Genomic DNA, 18,423 nt, shown 5'->3' on the forward strand with positions numbered 1-18,423 from the left:
AACAGTGAGATTTAGACATGAGTTTTAGCAAACTAGGTAGCAGTAAATACAAGCTCTTCCTCTTTGTCTGTGGAGGTATAGGTTGAATGTCAGGGAAAGGTTTTTCACCCAGAGGTTATTCAGGTACTAGAACAGGCTACCGGGGGCAGTGGTCACATCTCCAAGTCTAACAGAGCTCAAGGAACATTTAGACAAGGCTGTCTGGGATTCTTGGGGTTGTCCTATGCAGGGCTAGGACTTGGGACTTGCTGATCCTTGTGGATCCCTTCCAACTCAGAATATTCTGATATTTTGTGAGACAAAAAGGAGTTTCTGTGAACTCCTCCTGGTTCCCACTTCCTTAATTATTTTTGTCAAGTGTGTCGCACAGGCTGGCTTGAGATCCAAAGCAGGACATAGATGTGGGAGTGAGGTCAGACAGAGGCGAAACAGTATTTCAGAAGTTCATATTTTGGAATTATGTCACTGGGTAAGAGCTCAATAAAGAGAGTTTACACAACCCTGATTTTTTCCTCATAGCAACCCATGTTGTGTAAATAAAGCTGTCCCAGAAGCAAGTGTGTGTTTTGCAGCCCATCCAATTGCACAGGCTGCATTTGCTTGGAGGCAGGGTGCCTGAAGGGAGGATTAGCAGCTTGTTTTGTCCGTGTGAGTTTTGTGCCTCTGTCAGGGAAGAGCTCGAGCGTGCTCTTGCCCCCTTAGTGCTCTGAGGCTTGACATTTTAAGTCACAGGTATATAGGATTTTCCATTACCTATCAAAAATGTTAGCCTGTCTTTGCATGTTTGTCCGCCCTGACTAGCAGTTGGTATTTGATGATGATTCGGAGGAAATCAGTGTTACAAATCGCAGCTTTGCTAAAGAGAGGTGCTGGTGTCCGGTTGCATGCACAGACAGATGAAGGCTGGCTTTTAGTCTTAGAGGTCAGATAAAGCTTAGAGCATAGATTGGGTGGTGTCAGCATCTGATGAGAAATTTCAAATGTTCTTGAAGACTATTCCTGATATTCCAGTTGCCTTTTGCTGCCATTTTAATCGAAGTTTGATCATGTTTACAGCAGCCTTCCATTACCTAAAGATGGCCCACAAGAAAGCTGGAAAGGAACTTTTGATGAAGGCATGTAATAATAGGTCAAGAGGGAATAGCTTTAAACTAAAAGAGGGCAAGTTTAGATTAGGGATTAGGAAGAAATTCTTTACTGTGAGGGTGGTGAGGCACTGGCACAGGTTGCCCAGAGAAGTTAGGGATGTCCCATCCCTGGAAGTGTTCAAGACCAGGTTGAACAGCCTGGTCTAGTGGGAGATGTCCCTGCCTCTGGCAGTGGGGTTGGAACTTTAAGGTCCCTTTCAGCACAAGTCATTCAATGACACCCAAGTCTGAACCAGAAGCTGCAGTTTTGGATTTTGAATCAAAATTGTAGAGGTAAACTTGTACACAGGGTTCCTGAAATACTTGGGAGTAGTTTTAGAACCTCATCCAAACCCTAGTAGCACTATTAGAAGAGCTTAATCTGACTCAAAATGCAATCATCATCTTGTTTCCAATGTGTCATACCTACAGAGCAGTACCAAAGCAGTACCTCAATCACTGTACTGTCAGTTCCTCTTTGTTATATTGGGAGATGTGTGATATTGCTGTGGGTTTGATATTTATCAGTATGCCTGCTTCTGGTTCCTCCTCAGCAGAGCTGTTGGAGAGCTGCTTTGTTGTCCCACAGTTAGAGGTGCCTCTGTCTTCAGGGCTTTGTTTGATGTCAGAGCAGGGCGTCCCGAGCAGAGCCATGGGCAGAACAGTCATTCTGCTATCCTCAAGAACACAGGCAATTTAAAGTAATTTAAACAAATCATAAGATATTTCTGGGGTGGCCTGCAAGAGAGTTGTTTAGCTTGCTTCCTTGCCTTGAGGTCAGGTCAACCCTACCTGCACCATTTCTGGCAGGTATTTGTCCAGCCCCCTCCTTCTTTTCCTCTGTCCATGGTCATATCCATAGTCTGACTCCAGTCACCACTGGAACTGAAACTGCAGGGCAGTAATTTTGTTGCAATGCTCACAGAGACCATGGAAATAACACAATTCAGCAGGAGGGAGTTACTGCTTTTGAGGTGAATTCAGGAGAAGAAAATGGTTACAGCATCTTTGAGCAAAATAGCAAATAAAAATTACAAGTAGAGATGTAAGTGAAGTGTGGGGGTTTTTCTCATGGAAGCGGTGAATGGCATTTTCTACAGCACAGAGTTCCACAGAACTTGACTGAAAATGAAGCTGTAAGAAGATATTTTGGGCATGCTGCATCTACATGGAAGTGGCAAGGTATTGGGTCTTCAGGAAAATCCTCACCCAAGATAAAAAAAATAATGCATTAGCTGTGTTTGGTAAAGCAGTAACAAATGTTGACTTGAAGGTCTGTTGCTCAGTTGATGTTCAGCTTCACATCTGTATAACTCCTAGGAAAAAAAAAAAGTCTTGGAAAGCTCTTTGGGCAGTCTATTGCTGCAGTGATTGGATCAGTTGAGAAAAATGCACTTACCAAATCTTTCTGAAAGCTTTGTGGATGAACTTGTTGAGCTCTCTTGGGCACAGTCCTGTTGCAGAAAGAAAAACAGATGGAAAAGACTTCTGAGCATAAAATTGCCATTTTCTTTCTTGATTTTTGTGGGTACCTCCCCATGGTCAGTGGTGGGAAGCTGCCTACATACATTACTTCTTATTAATTGCATTTATTCAGTTGTTGTGGACATCAAAGCAGCAGATCTGTTGGTGGTGGAAAGCATTTAGAAACATGCATCTCTTTGCAAAATCAGTCCTCACTGCTGTTCATGATGATGCAGTACATATGAATTAGAGCAGGCAGGGAGCCTGCCAGGTCTGTGTCCAAGTGCAGTGCCTGGGATCTGTCACACTGAGGTAAACTTAAAATAAATGGAGGCAAACTTCAACTTTAAGTAACTTGTTACCTTAATGGAGCAGGCCTTTGTTTCCCCTCCTGTCTCTAAGGGCACAGCTTCACCACTGCCTCCAAGTGATGGGGAGAGTGCCAGGAATGCCACTTGCAGTGATCAAAAACAGGTGGAACATCTGCTTTTCATGCCAGTCACCTTGAGGTTTCGGTAGGAATTTTTAAAGCTGTTAGTATTATTTATATTATAAACCAAACAAGGCAGACAGCAGAGTGTGAGTCAGCCACTGAGGATGCGGTCACTGGGAGTGAACTGGTAGAAACCCATACAAATGTTCAAGGTTTAAAGGTATTTTTGAAAGAAAAATAATGCCTAATTTTGCAGTTCACCATCAAAGTAGCAAATTACTTTTACCTTAGAAGTGGGAGGGAGTAAAAACCAAAATCTAGCCTCATATACAAAACACCTGACTCTCACAATCTGCTGATTTTTCCAAATGCTCCAAGTACTGAAGCTCAAGCAAGGCAAATCTCACACCAGTAGATGTTCTGATGCAAATCCCATATTTTGAAGACTGGTAAAAGGCTGCTTGGTTAAGTGTGATTCCATGATGAGAACTGCTCATCATGGAATACCTTTGTTCTTAGTATGGCTGGAATCAGTCCTCTTTGACTGGCTGTAGCTGTTTTAAGAACTCTATAGCAGTGCATGAAGACTATAAAAACAGAGACTGCTTTTGATAGCAATATTGTACAAAGAGGCAAACACAGAGGCGGCCTGTGTGCAGCACAGTGCCTCAGGGGACAAGCACACCATAATTGTAGCACAATTGCCATGTTCTGTAAATTAAAGAGTGGAACTTACCAGCAGTTAAGAACTTGAACTGCACAGCTATCATGGCCATAATATTGAAAATATATTTTATGATTTAAAAGCTTCTATATGTGTTTTATGTGGTCTCCGTTGAATAGCTCAAGAGGGTAACAGACTAGCCAGCATTTCTCCCTGCTTTGCTGCAGAAGTTAGCAGTGCCAAAATCATGGCAATTTTTCTTATGCTGCTGAAAGCAGCAGTAGGTGCTCTTCTGCTCAGCCTTCATTTGAGCCAATGTTTCCTCCTTCCACTGAAAAGCAGAGTGCTCTGCTCTTCCCCTTCCGTAGTCTAATCCTAGAGGAGAGGAGAGGAGAGGGAGAGGAGAGGAGAGGAGAGGAGAGGAGAGGAGAGGAGAGGAGAGGAGAGGAGAGGAGAGGAGAGGAGAGGAGAGGAGAGGAGAGGAGAGGAGAGGAGAGGAGAGGAGAGGAGAGGAGAGGAGAGGAGAGGAGAGGAGAGGAGAGGAGAGGAGAGGAGAGGAGAGGAGAGGAGAGGAGAGGAGAGGAGAGGAGAGAGGGAGAGAGGGGAGAGGGGAGAGGAGTTGCATGGTTGAAGAGATGAGGATGGGCAGGAGAGAACACAGGGCTCTTGTGAGCAGAAGTCACCTCAGGCAGGGGCTGTGGCTGCACAGCCAAAGCTGTGGCTGGGCACCTCAGCTGGCTGCATGTTTGCCTTTCCATGATCACATGAACTCCTGAACCTCCTGTGCCTTCAGCTTGGCAAGCGCAGACAAGCAAGAGTTTACAGTAGTTTTGCTCTAGTACATTCTAGGTTGAAACAGAGGCATTTCTGGAGCTGACATAGGAGCTCAGCCCTGTAATTTTGAGTGGTAGTGCAGCTACATGATGGTCTTCTCACTCAAATCTGGCCCTGCATCTCCATATATGCATATCCTCACTGACCTTTCTGACAGCAGGCAGTATTTGCTAGATAATTGTGTGGCATGGGTGGTTTCAGTAATTTAACTAGGGCAATGGAAAATTTTAGTGACAGAAGCAAGATTTGAATTATATTTTCCATGAAACCAGTTAGTGCCCCAACCACTGTTTTTCAGTTCCCTGCTTGCTGTTTGAAATACATTTCTTATACCTAGAGGGGAACAGCAACAAGGTACTATTTGTGGGTGAGTCTGACAGTGAGACTGCATTAGTGCCCTGGGTAATTAGTCTGCTGATTTTCTTCTCTTTCCCAAGTGCAGTGCTATGCTTTTTCCTCTGTCATACTTTAATGTTCTGCAGCTTATTGTCAGTTTGCAAAGCCATTCACATAGCAGTGAATCAGAGTTGTACCTGGAGGAAGAGTGGAGTAATTTATTTCTGCACACAAGGTTCCTAACTTGAGCTTTGTCCCTGGAGGAGGTCAGCAACCTGATTTGTGGGTTCTGCACTAACCAGAAATGGAAAGGTTTGCAGAGCTCCCTCTGTAATGCTGGGTTTCATGCTTCTTGAATCCTTTTAACTGCAGGAGTGATGTTCCAATCTTGACCCCAGGACAAGAAGTTCACTCCTTTCTGTCTATCCTTTTAATTGACCTAAATAAGTAACCAAAGAGACTCCCTTGGCCTGGCCCAACCTTTGAATGGGTTGTGGAGTTTTTTTTTTTTGTAGTTTCTCTTTTGGACCAGTATGTTTGCAAGGCACCTAGTCGTAATGTCTAGGGGTATTGGGTATTGCACCTGCATATCAGTTCAGCCAGGAGGAGCACTGGGAAAAACTTAAAATGATGCTGAAGTCACATGGAATGACAGTAAGTTGAAAATATTCGACCAGGATAAGAGGAGAAATAAAACCATCCAAGGGAGGCTTAAAACATCAAGCCACAGTCAGGGGTCTGTGAATGCTGGGGGTAATGAAAAACAACACTGTGCTCCATTCCTGCTAGTTTCTTTCTTGCCCTATCCTTGCAACGAATAGAAGAGGAGAAGAGTCTCAGATAAGAAGGAAAATGCTTTTATGCAAAACAGCCTGTGGACCTGCTCTTTCCTGAGGCTGCTGAGTGAAGTAACTTAGCAGGGTTACAAAAGGGCTGGCTAGCATGTGGGTGTTAATAGCATTTGCAGCTATGTAAGCAGCAGTAACAACAGCAGAGTAATCAAATCTCATCTTTCAGAGGGGAAGTTGATCACCTGAGTGGGTCTGGGATTTCCCCCTGCACAATTGCCAGGTATCTTCACAAGCTAATTGAGATGTCGAGTGCTGTCTGGGGCCAGGGGCATGACAGTGGCTGGATGGATCTAATCTCTGAACACACAGAGCAGCTCTGGTCACACTCCTGCCCCGAGGCCTGACAGGTCCCTGGGTAGTGCTGGCTCTTATCTCTGGCTTCGACTTTCTGCTTTTTTATTTTTTTTTTTCCTCTTGAACTGGGCTTCAAGTGCAGTGCTCTGGTAGAGTCATAAGTGTGGGGTGCGATCTCTCCATCTCCACTTGCAGCTTTCTTTGCTGACTTTTAACCCAAGAGCAGTAAAAAGCATGGCTGAGAAGAGGCAGACATGGCACTCGTGCCTGACCAGACCCTAGGCAAGGATAATTTCTATCTTATTTTGTCTTGGTACAGCTTTTCTGTCTCTTAATGGGTGATTCACTGGAGCTGTGCACACCTGGCTCCAGACTGGCTGCCTCTTGTAGGGGTTCTGCTGTAGAATGCAGCATCTGTTTCAGCCTCCCCTTCAGCTTCTTTGCTTTTTCTTTGTATTCACGTGCCTCTTATTTCCAATAGGAAGCTCAGGTCCTGAGGGCTTCCCATCATGAATCCAGAGGAGCAGCTGAGGGTCAGCCCGGCCAGGCATTTGAATCCTCAACAGGCATCTGCCAGCCAGCCTGATGGGAACAGGGACAAAAAGGACCACTCTTCTCAGAAGAAGAACCACCTTCATGTTTTTGTCTAATCCATGTGAGACTGGAATCTTGGATCAGTTGGGTGCAAAAGTAGAAAGGAAGATGGACCTCTGCTTGTAGAGAGATCAGACTGATGCCAAGGAAGGGGGAGTGTGTGGCAGCAAGCCTGGCTGCTGCTTCTGGCAAGCTGTGTCTGCATCAAGTGCTGCCTTCCTTGGAGGTGTTTGAGGTGAAAAAATAGCCTTGGAAAACAACTGGTGTGATTTGGGAAGTGATGGGAAATGCTTTGGGAAGTGAAACCCAGAAGACTGAAAGGCAAGGAGCTGACTTGTGCATCTGTCTGACAGGCTAATGGCAGCAGTGCCTGGCCCAATAACTTCCCCTGGCTTTGAGACAGGCTCTTCCCAAGCCTTTGATTTCTGCCTCCATGGTTTTTCTGCCTTTTCACATCCTAGCCTGAACCGGTTTTGTAGAGGGACGGGAGCAGAACCATCAAAGCTAATAGTTCTGGCATTCCTTCTTAGCAACACTGAAGTGTTTGCTGAGGTATTTTAGTTCTTGACTCCTGCTTTTTTCCAGGTGCAGGCTTGTTGATTTTAAGTATCCATGAAAAGAATGCTCGAGCCAAGGAGCAGTGCTCATGGAGAGCTTGAGGACAGGCTGAATCTGTGGTAGATCACCTCACCCGGGTGCTCCTGAGACAGGGCAGTGGATGTGGCCTCAGGGCTCCCCTCTCCAGCTGTCACACAGCAGTGGAGACCTGCAAGGCCATGCCTTGAATCCTGTGACATGTGCTGTGGAGAAAATCTTGGTGGGCAGCTGGCCTCAGGGGGTGTTCTGACTGCAGGAAGCTGCAGGAGTCTTTTCTGTGCTTTCCTCCCTTTAGTGAGGAAAACATGGGCAAAACCCAGTCCTTCTCCAAGGGTGTCCCATGGAGACTGACAGGGAGAAGCCAATCTTTTCAGAAGGAGCTGGAGTGCCAAGGACTTTGTCTGGGGGGAGTGTTGACCCTATTATATTCTAAAAATCATTTCCTACCACGCTGGAGAATTGGCTTGCCAAAACACAAATTACCCAACAAGGAAATCACTGCCTTCAGATTAATTCGTAGCTCCTTTGTCTGTTCTGTGCTTGGCTGATGTGTTAGGTAAATATTTGTACAACACAGAGAATTGCCTCCCTTTCTTCTCTTTTCCAAGGGTCAAAGAAATGTCAGCCATTGGCACTTCTGTGCAGCCAGGCTTCTGTGTTTGCTGGGAGGCAGGCTCTGTGCCAGCCATGGAACAGCCTGAGTGGCTGGCTGTGGTGGCCAGCAGCCCTTCCCGGAAGAGCCAAGTCAGGATGCTTTGTCTTGAGCTCATTCCACAGGGCAGTGAAGTGCTGAGTTTAATGATGAAACCAAATAACCTCTCCCCTCTGCACAAGAAAAAAAACCCTGCTTTTTCTTGGTGTCTTCCCTCGGTGAATCTCCAGGGGTGAACTGATTTTTGTTGCCCTTTTTTTCCCCCTGATATACTTGGTTCCTCTCTAGCCAGCTGGGCTCCAGTGGTCTTTGTGGCTCCCTTGCAACTCAGGATATTCTATGCCTCTATGGGTCTAGTCTCTGACAAAAAAGCCTGCTGTTCTCTCCCACTATTATAAGGAACCCCCAGAGCATCAAGTGATGAATTTCACATGAACTACAAAGTCTGATTCAGCCCCATTCCGAGTGGGGCCATGTGTCCAGTTGCAGGACAGTCACAAACAATGGTTTCTGCCTCATTGCTCTGAACAAGGGGGAAACTCACCAGTTACACATCAAATTATATAAAGACAAAGGAATTTTTCCTTTTTTTTCCCCCATGACAGTCACTTCCTGAAGCACAAGTTGCGCTTACCTACATTAATCAGTAGGTTACTCACCCAGTGGCTGAAAAATCTTCTGCAGAAGATAAATACTGACCTTGGTGAATTAGTCATAAATTTAAATGCATAGCTTCAAATCAGAATCTGGGGGTGAGAAGATCTTATTAAGAAATTTGTGACTGTTCAGCATCTAACAGGGCCTGGATGAAACTTGAACAGCCAAGCCAACACCCACACCAGGAAAGCAGGACTCCCTAAGTGGCTCTGAGCCTTGTCTCTCACTTGAGTCTCTGACTACTTTCATGGTTTTCACATATTTTTTTACACTTTCTTTTTGTTAATTGCCCCCTTTGATCAACACACCAGAGGAGGCAGCTTTCTGTTTCCCTCTGCCAGACCCTGTGGGACCCAGATTCAGGAGCAAGTAGAGACAGAGGTTTCCAACTCTATTTTTAGTTACAATAACTGGTCGAGAGCTTAGCACAGCCGGGGAAGGGGATTTGGGAAAGGGCTGTTTGTGAATTCTAGTTCCTGGGATGGTTTGGGGTTTGCCTTGGCCTTTGTGTAGCCCAGAGATGTTTTGGGGGATGATCTAAGTCATGTGGCTTGTAAAAGTCCCCTCCAAAGCAAGCGGATGGAGTCTGCTCCTGCCTAAGCCACAGCGAGTCTCCCGTGCAGCTGTTGGGGTGGGCAAGGTGTAGGAAGGTGGGTTGGGTAAGATAGGTGTGCTGGCTATGGAACAGCAGATGTTTCCCCAGCAGTGGGGTGTTCTTCCCCCTAAGAGCACTTTCCTGCCTCTTCTGGCTGTAGGAATAGTGTAGAAGGTTCAGACCATTCATGTAAACGCTCAGGCTTGAAGCTGTTGGGATGGTTCCCTGTATGTACCAGGGCAGCCAAATTCTTTGGGCCTCCTAGAGCTTTGGGGATGATTTCCAGTTGTAAAGAAAATGGGGAGAGAGCCTGGCTGCTCTCCCTGGTGTGTGGGAATTGAACTGGTCTGCCAGCAGCCTGGGAGAAGCCAGGTTTTGGCACTTGCCCCTCAGGCTGGAGCTGCTGTGCGCTGCTGGCAGACTGGTCACTTGCTGCCTAAGTGCCAAAATGTTTATCAGACCTGAAAACCACAAAGTGTGAGGCACTGTAGCACTGCTGGGAGGTCTGAGCTCTGCTCACTAGTGCTGCCTCATCAATGATAGGGACAGCAGGCAGGGAGCTACAAGGTTGTGCTGCATTTGTTTGTATTTGTTCCTCCTAAACCCAGGAGGTCACTGAAGTTTTGGAAGGAAATCAGAATTTATCCTGACTTCTGGATTGAGCAGAATGAGAAAGAAGGGAGTTTCAAACTAAATTGTTTTGAACCTGGAAGGTGGCTTCACTTGAATAGCAGTGTCCTTGGCTGCATCCCTGGCAATATTTTAGGCATTGCAGATGAGGGTCCATAATTTCCTTCAAGAAAAGAAAATTGAAGCTTTTATTGTGAAAATAGGTACATATAAGAATAATATGCTTTTGATGATTAAATTAATTAGTAATCTAGTTATTTTTCTCTGGCACTGCTAATTGATAAAAAGGTATATTCTTCAGTTGGACTACTGGGATTATCTGAGTAATTTAAAAAAAAATTCCCAGTCCTGTGGTAATTAATAAAATCTCTGATATATATTTTAGAACTATGATGAATCTTTAAGTTAAGCATTAAATTAATAATAATAAGGGAAGAGCTTTTAAGGAGGATAAAGGCAATTATTCTCTCTGTGCTAGTCTGCCAACTCCAAGCAACATAAACAACTCCTGGTCTCTGCTGGACCATTCCAGACTGTTAGAGATCTCTCAGCCTTGTAAAGACCAGTTTATACTGATGACTGCTATGCTTTCTTTTTTTAATCTTGTTCCCTAACACCTTTCTGTTTCCTCTGTATAGGATATGAAAGCTGGAGGGAGCTTGCTAAGGTTCTGTCAGACACCAGTGTCTCAGGTGGGGACACAGGCCTTCAGCTGGACTATCCACACAAGCTGGGACACCAGGTGAGGATGCTTGGGCTGCCTTCTGTACCTTCAGAAGGGCAGCCCTTCTTTTCTGGTGCTGGTCCCAAGAGACAGCTCTCTCTTCACACAGGAAAGAGAGCTTGCCACAGGGCAAAATCTACGCTGACTCACAGCAACATGAACCTACAATGGCTCCACTGCAGTCAATTAATTTATTTTAGATGTACCAAGCCATGGTGGTGGAACCAAGCTGGCTGGGCTTGTGGCACAGGAAGGCAAGATATAAGCAGAAATGAAAGGTTACGAGAGAGTTCATTGATCTCCAGTGAAGCACATCTCAGTGCTGTTGACTGAAGGAAGTACTGGAAGAGCTTTTGCTTGGACATTTTTGAAACACAGATGGGGGGGGAAAAAACCCCATGGAATAGCCTAATTTTTAACTCTGTGCTAGCAAGAAGTTGTAAAATACTAGTATCCTTTTCCCTCAGCAGCTCACCATGGAAATGTGCTGTCAAAAAAAGCCAGGGAGAATTTTCACTCTGTCATGTCCATGATATCCGGCTTGCCCTTTGGAAAGGGGGCTTGAAAACTTATTTTATTTTCTATGTTCTTGTGATGAGGTTTGAACCTTCTTGTAGAGCTTGTATGAAACCATCTTGTCCATGTCAGTGCCATGTCATTTATCAGGTTATTTTAACTTTTCTCTACTTGTATTTCAGATCCAAGAGCTGCACATAGGGAGGAATAAATCAAATTACGCAGCTGTGGACAACCCTGTGCCATGGATGCCAGAAGTGGGTGCCTTTCTCCATCATTTTGTGTGAGGGGCGATATGGCTAGAGACCTTTACAGCAAAAATGAAAGGCAGGGACATATGCCTGGAAATTAATTCACTTTACTAGAAGTCCACTCCCTATGACCTTCTCCCTGCTTAATGACACTTACAGAACTTCATAATCATCCAGAAAGATGGGCGTGTCCAGATTCCAGATAATTTGGTGTTTCTACAAGTCCTCAAGGCTCCAAGCACCCACCTGCAATTCCAGGCAGCTCACTACCTTCCCGAAAAGTGAAGTTTATTCAGGGCTGGGATGTGTAGGGCCAATCACTCAGCAAGCAAATGCATGACTGTGGCACACAGAAGCATCACTGCTCTTGCTCTGGCTTTTGCCATCCAAACCCTGCATGTCATACCTAGAGATTTCTCCACTTCAATGGCACTTCCATGAACAGAGACCCTCTCCAGGTGACCTTTGCAGGCTGGAGTAAACACTTCCTTTGTTTCCTTAGAGCCTCAATTATTCTTTCCTCCCGTTTTCTTATCTCATCATTCCTCTTCAGATAAGGGAGCAGTGCAGCCTGCTTCTAATGAGAAGGACACCAGCTAGGGGGCATTTAGTTAATGGAGCTAGCTCACTAAATTCCTCACGGTGATTAGAGACCTGCACAAATTAAGGAACCTCTGTGACTCCCCCAGGAGGGAGCAGGCTTCTGGCTGTGCAGAGTGTATTCCAAAGAGCAGTTCAGGTCCCTGCAGCCCGAGCTATGGCTTTCCTGGCAGCAGCCAGCACCAGTCACCTTCCAGGGCCCAGAACCAGACCAGACCATTGACGTGTTCTCTGTCAGAACCTGGGCTCTGCAGTGCTGGTCCCAGCTGGAGCCTGGGGTGTTCTCCAGCTGCAGTGCCATGCACACAGGGCTGCCTTCCAGATGAGCAGCTGCTGGCCAAGAGCCAATGGGATGTCAGGAACAGGGCTGCTGCTGTGCCCAGGGATGACACTGAGCATTTGCTGCTCCCCTGTGCCACGGAACTGGGCCATACAGATTCTGTGTGGCATCTCCCAGCTTCCCTAAGGCTTTGTCCTGTGACTGTGATGCTGTTCCTAGAGATTTCCCAAAGCAAATCTGGAAAGTGGCCAGCTGTGGTGTGCAGTGAGCCTTTGTTGGGTTAGAGGTGCAGCTGGTGAGGTGCATGCTGTGCCTGGACACTTTTCTCTTTGGCTGTATAAGACAAAATTGCCTGCCCTTGCTGCAGCACTGTGTGTACCCAGAGGGTCAGCAGAGACCCCCTGACTGCAAACAGAGGCCAGTGGTTCACCAGTACCAGCTGCAGGAGGTAAAGAGGGATCCGTGGACACAACAGAGCTGCTTGCTGTCCTCCTAACCACTGACTGAAATGTCTCCCAGCCTGGGGATTAAGTTTTTCTGTGACTCTGCCCAAATTAATTACCCAGGGTCTATAATCCCATTGTGCCCTTCCCACTACATCTCTAATAACTTAATTGCAGCCTGATTCCTGGGGTGAGGGACACCAGGTTGCCTCACACAGGTCAGAGAGCTGGTCTTTGTTTGAATAGAGAGGCATATTCCTGACAAACATAAATAATTAACAGAGTTGCAGGGTGAGCTGGCAGCCAGCATTGCCAAAAAAGGACAGGTTTCAATTTTCCTCTCTCAGTTTCAGGATATGAGATAGGCAGCTTAAGTCTTCAACCTTGAATAATGTGGTAGGAAAGTGTGCTCACTGGAAATCCCAAATTAAAGTTTTGCTCTGGCATCTGGGGGAAAGGAGGGTTCACCCTTGCTCCTGGTTCCTCAGGATGCCTGTGATGGTCCCTATCCTTACCATCACTTCCAGGCACCAGAGCAAAGTCTTCCAGCTCCCAGCATCACCCAGGGCCTGCTCAGCCTGGAGAGATGGGGGGTGTTTTGTTTCATTAATTCAGAAACGTGCCTGGGCAAACCTGTGCTGTGGGATTATGAGTGTCACCATTTGACGTTGATGTAGGTGTGGGTAGAACTTCCAGAAAAGTGACTGGTTAGCCAGACTGTTCTCATTCACCTGTGCAAAATCATCTGCTCAGCTTTGAGAGGAGAAAGGTCTGGGCAGTGCTGGGGTGCATTTAAAATGTCCTTTCTTCCTTCATGTCTGTGCAGCCTCAGGACTTCCTTTTCTCTGCAGGGAGGTGTGAGGGATGTCCAGGAGCACAGCTCCTTGCAGGCAGCACCTGTCCAGCTGCACAAAACCAAAGGGTTTAGCTGGAGTGTCGTCCTCCTACCAAACCTGCCCGAAGAGGAAGCATCCTTTCCTGAGAGGACTGAAAGACAAAGCTGTTGCTGCTCACTCTGTCTCTGCTGATTCCCTTCCTCATCTGCTCGTGCCCATCCACACAGGGGGGCTGTGTTGCTAACTTCTCTTGATGGATTCCCACAAGTGTCCAGCACAGCGGAGCGTGCAGCCAAGCCCAGCTGCTGGCCGCTGAATGTCACCCAGCCAGGGGAGCTGGGCCAGGCAGGAGGAGGGGCTGCAGCCACTCTGAGGAGACAGAAGAGTCTTACAAGCTCAGGAGTTCCTAGCTGGCAGCACAATGTCGCCTTTCTTCCATGGCTCAGGCCCTCTCTGTGCCCTTTTTATCGTGCCCTGGGCTGCGTGCAGCTACGCAGCTGATTCGCCTCTGTGATGCCAAAGCCACCCGGGATTAAATTAGGAAAGTCTTCTCTTCTCCATCCTGCTGCAGTTATGGGACAGGAAGCCGTGTCCCTGCTGCTGCAATCCTCTCAGCTTTGCTGCTTGCCCAGATCTTTCTTCCCTGGCCTCCTTGCTCAGCAGGAGCCCCTGGGTGTGTGGTGCCAACCCCAAGACAGTTTTAACATGATTGGGTCTGGGTTGTCTGCATTCCTGATCCTCCTCTATGGTCTGTTCTTGTAGCAGGGGCTGATAATGCAACATTTCCCATTAGAAGGAAGTGGAAATACCCAAGTCTTTTACTGCAACACCAGGGCTGCAGGCAGACGTTGTTCCAGAGTGCTCAGTGGGGAGGGTCGGTGCTGGGGCTCCAGCCAGCCATGCTCCCACAGCCCTGCAGGGGCACAACTGCATCAGTGCCAAGCAAGGGCCTGGCCCAGTTGTCCCCTACCTGCCATTGTAAGGTTCAGCTGTCCCTGACTGGAACAGCGCTGTCCCTGTGCCCATGCTGCTGTGCTCTGAAGGTATCAGCCTGCCCAGCCTCCCAAGGGAGAGCAGCTCAGGTGCTCTGCTCAAGGGCACACTCACACTGTGCTGTGCACCAGGACACACTCACACTGTGCTCCAGGACACACTCCCACTTGCTCTGCTCCTTGGCACACTCACACTGTGCTCCAGGATACACTCACACTGTGCTGTGCACCAGGACACACTCGCACTGTGCTCCTTGGCACGCTCACACTGTGCTGTGCTCCAGGGCACACTCACACTGTGCTGGCAGCGCCCTTGGTGTGTGACCTGGGGCTGTTCTGGGTCTGAGGTGTGATCATGCACAGCTACTATTTCAGCTGGGTGATAAGCAGCTGGGAAGAGGTGTTGGGACAGAGAAAAGCCTCATGGGCAGGAGAAGCAATCTAAATGGGAAGGTCACATAAATCCAGCTGCCACTGAAAGGTCAGACTCATGGCTTCTCTTCCTGGTTCTGGCCAAATCAGTCTATCCACAACTTTGAAAAATATTTTTACGGGGAGAAGGGGAACTTAACTTGTTGCTTGCTAGGTCCTGAATTTCCAGCCCTTTGCAAAACAGAGCCAGGTAGTTCCAAGGTGGGAAGTCAAACATAGTAACCATATTTTGGAATGATGTTCTAAAAACCACATTTTAGAAAATCCATTGACATTTCTGTGTGTAGGAATTGGGAATGGTGGTGATGTTGCTCTATAACTGCAATCTGCAAAAGCCCCAAGCAGGAGATTTTTACAGCATGTTGCATGAGAAGATAGTCATATAGCAAACAGAAGAATTTCTCAGCTGCTTGTAATGGGCAGCTATGAATTGAGTTGAAGGGACAGAGGTGATAGAGTTTCAAAACAGCTGCTATGCTGATGACTCGTGGGGGCCTAAAATTAATGCGTAGCTCAGTTTTCAGTCCCAAAGCAGCACTTTGGGCAGCCAGCACTTATCTGTCAATAATGGTTTCTCTTTTTTTCACTTTAAGAGGAAACAAACCAAGTTAAGCTGCTGTAGCTCAGGAGAAAACCTGTTGATTTAGAAAATATTTTAAAATTGCATGCAGGAAATACTTATTATTTACCAGTTAATTATTTCTAGTACCTGTGAGTGCAGGAAAGCAGTGATCTCATTAACTCCTGCCAGAATCTCCTCTCTGGAGGCTTTGTAAAGACTTTGGAGGCAGGAGTGTTGGGCTGGAAATTTCAGGAATTATCTCTAAGTATTGATGGGGCACTTAAAACAGTGGTGTCTCCCTTATTTTTTATTAGGCTGCCCTGTTCCTAATACTGCACTTCAAACTGCAGTGAAGTGTTGTATTGCAATGGGACTGGTCCGAGTTTTACTCTGCAAACATTTGAGCAAGTCTAGCCAGTCTTCTGGGATTTGCCTCATAAATAGCTGGTTTTGAATTTGGGCTACCTCATGTCAAAGCCAGCCCAGCTTCATTGAAGTCCCGAGCTTTGAGATCATCCCCTGGGTCTGTCTTTGTCAGGAGTGGACTGCAGTGCCAGCCTGTCCACAGTGTGGGAGTGTTGTGCTACGTTTCATAGAGCTCTGAGCCTGCTGTCTGCTGTGTGCAAGCAATTCTCCAAAAAAACCCCAAAAAACCCCTCAAAAACAAAACAAAAAAACACACACAAAAAGAAAAACAAAAAACCACAACCAAACAAACAAACAAACCCAACATCAGTTGTGCATAGCAGCAGATTTCCACAGGACTCAGTTCATGGCAGTGACTCTCTATGGGAGCCCAGCCTGTTCCTCTCACACCAGCAGTTGTCATTATTTGATTTGCCTGGGAAAAGCAGTGTAAGACCCTTGGGTGTGAACCTGGATTTGGCCGAGGGGCATGGGACTGCACAGCAATTAAATTCCAATTTGTTTGTCACACTTGCAGTGATTTATTTGTATCGCAAGTTCCTGCAGTGTCCTGAGTTTCTCTGGGCTGTATGCATTGCCCTGAGCCCTCTGTGTCCACTCTGATTCCGTGCATTGCTCTGAGGAGTTGCATCCACTTTGTCTCACTGCTTTTCCTCTTGTCTGGTGGGCAGAATCCAGGCTGAGGGCTGTCAGCAGAGGAGGGAAGAGGAGGAGGAGGTGTTAGTGGGGGACATCATGGGCTTGCAGACACCCATCAAGCCCTGGCAGTGGGGACACCAGTGAGAGAGGGCTGACAAGAGACCACTCCAGAGCAGCAGTGGTTGGGAATGTGCTTTGCCTAGTGCACAGAAACGGTTTTCACGTGCATGACTGAAGTCCACAGCTTGCAAGGAGCTTTAGTGGTGCGGAGCCAGATCTGCTTCATGGCCTTCCTTCTAGCCACAGTTTATTTCAAAACACACCCCTGACTCACCATCCTGGGAAAAAGAACTCACTGAAGAAGTTTCTCTGGTGGAAGTGCACGGAGAGGTTGGACCCTCCTCCAGTGTGCTGCTTCAGGCCTGCTAGAGTCTCCCCAGCAAAAACTAAGAATTTGCTGCCATCTGTAGACATTTGGGTGCTGTTCAGGCTGTTTCCCCAGCCCTGCTCCCACAGCCCTTATATAGGCAAGACAGCCCAGCAAAACCTCCCTGGTCCCAAGGCAACCTATTCCTTTCTTCAGCCTTTTGCCATCTAAGGCAGCTTGTGCTGTCTCCAGATTATTTATCCTTCGCTGTTGGATGCCAGTCCTGCGAGGAGGGTTTCAGCATCCAGCTCCACTGGTTGCAGGCAGAAAGTTTGGACTTTGCTGGGGGGCAAGCAGTGATTCCCTTTTGAATGGCTCTGACAAAAATAAAATCTGTCCTTTGAGGAGTGTGTTGCTGAGGTCCCACAGTGGCCAGCAAGCTTTTCCCAGCCCTGCTGTGTTCCAAGTCTCAGCTGGACACTGACAGCCTCTCCTGACAGGGCTGGCTGCGTAGCAGGGACCCGTACTCACAGTGCACACCCTCCCGTGCTGTCTGGGCTGGAACCTCCACTTCCTTCAGTGTTCCTGTGTCTCTGCAGACACACAGAGATCATGCTGCCCACTGACCCACCTGTGCTTCTGCTCCCCACCCTGCCAGGCCTCTGTCTCCCTGTCTCCACTGTCCTCCATTGTCTTTACCTCTAAGACATGCTTTGAGAAGCTGATCTACCATCTCACCTCCCTAGGGCATCCCCTCTTCTTCAGGTCAGGAAAATAGCTCTGAGATGATGAGGGAGTCCAAAACACCTTCTTGCAGATTGTAAGATGTTAAATCATGGGGAGCTGTTGCCACCCTGCAGTGTGTTCCACACCACGGCCTCAGAGCATGGCCCTCTGGTCCTCCTTGATGGAGCAAACCCCAGCCATGGAACCAAGATGTCCCAAGCATTACTTGCAGTTCCCTGGTGCCATTCAGTCATGTGTGCTAACCCCACACCTTCAGCAGATGAGCAGCAGTGCTCTGGACCCATGCCCATCAGAGCAGAGGAATCTTCTTTTGCTCTCCTGAGCACTCCAGTACCGTGGCTGTGGCCAAGGCTGTCAGAGCAGGGGAGGGGCACAGGGGTTGGATGCACCAGTTCATGGTGCCCCTCTTCTGCCTTCTAGTTCCAGGGCCAGGCCAACCTGCATGTCTTTGAGGACTGGTGTGGCAGCTCCATTGAGCAGCTCAGAAGAAACCTCCACTTCCCCCTCTTTCCTCACGTGAGTAAGCCCATGACATCCTGTCCTGCACTTCCCAGCTCAGCTTCCCAGGTGGATCACCCCTGCTCCCTTCACATCCTGTCCCTACCTCTCTCTGTCCTGTTCTTTGTTAAAACCCACCACCTCCCTCTCAACCACCTCCTCCCTCATCCTCCTGAGGGAGCAGGAAGCTTTCACAAGGCCTCAAGTGTGGCAGCTCTTCTGCTACACAGGGAAGAGTCATTTCAGACATGCTGGTCTCCTAGGGCTCAGACACAGTCTGAAGGAGCCCTTCATTTGGTGCTCTTCTTCCAAGTGGCTTGGGCATTCCGTGTCCTGTCCCCACCATCTCAATGGCATCTCCCATGCAGCTTGTCCCTCCTCA

The 18,423-nt window shown here is 47.6% G+C and overlaps 1 protein-coding gene across 1 annotated transcript in view; it reads left to right on the forward strand.

Annotated features, from left to right (window-relative positions):
* The window catches only part of B4GALNT3 (beta-1,4-N-acetyl-galactosaminyltransferase 3), a 59,528-nt gene that overhangs the window by 28,096 nt on the left and 13,009 nt on the right, over nucleotides 1-18,423 (forward strand). The window contains exons 2-4 of the mRNA XM_062492493.1: nucleotides 10,367-10,470; nucleotides 11,151-11,225; nucleotides 17,964-18,059. Coding sequence (XP_062348477.1) covers nucleotides 10,367-10,470; nucleotides 11,151-11,225; nucleotides 17,964-18,059 — 275 coding nt within the window. The remainder of the gene's footprint in view (nucleotides 1-10,366; nucleotides 10,471-11,150; nucleotides 11,226-17,963; nucleotides 18,060-18,423) is intronic.

This window comes from Cinclus cinclus, chromosome 4 (genome assembly GCF_963662255.1).
Source record: "Cinclus cinclus chromosome 4, bCinCin1.1, whole genome shotgun sequence".
Lineage (NCBI taxonomy): Eukaryota > Metazoa > Chordata > Aves > Passeriformes > Cinclidae > Cinclus > Cinclus cinclus.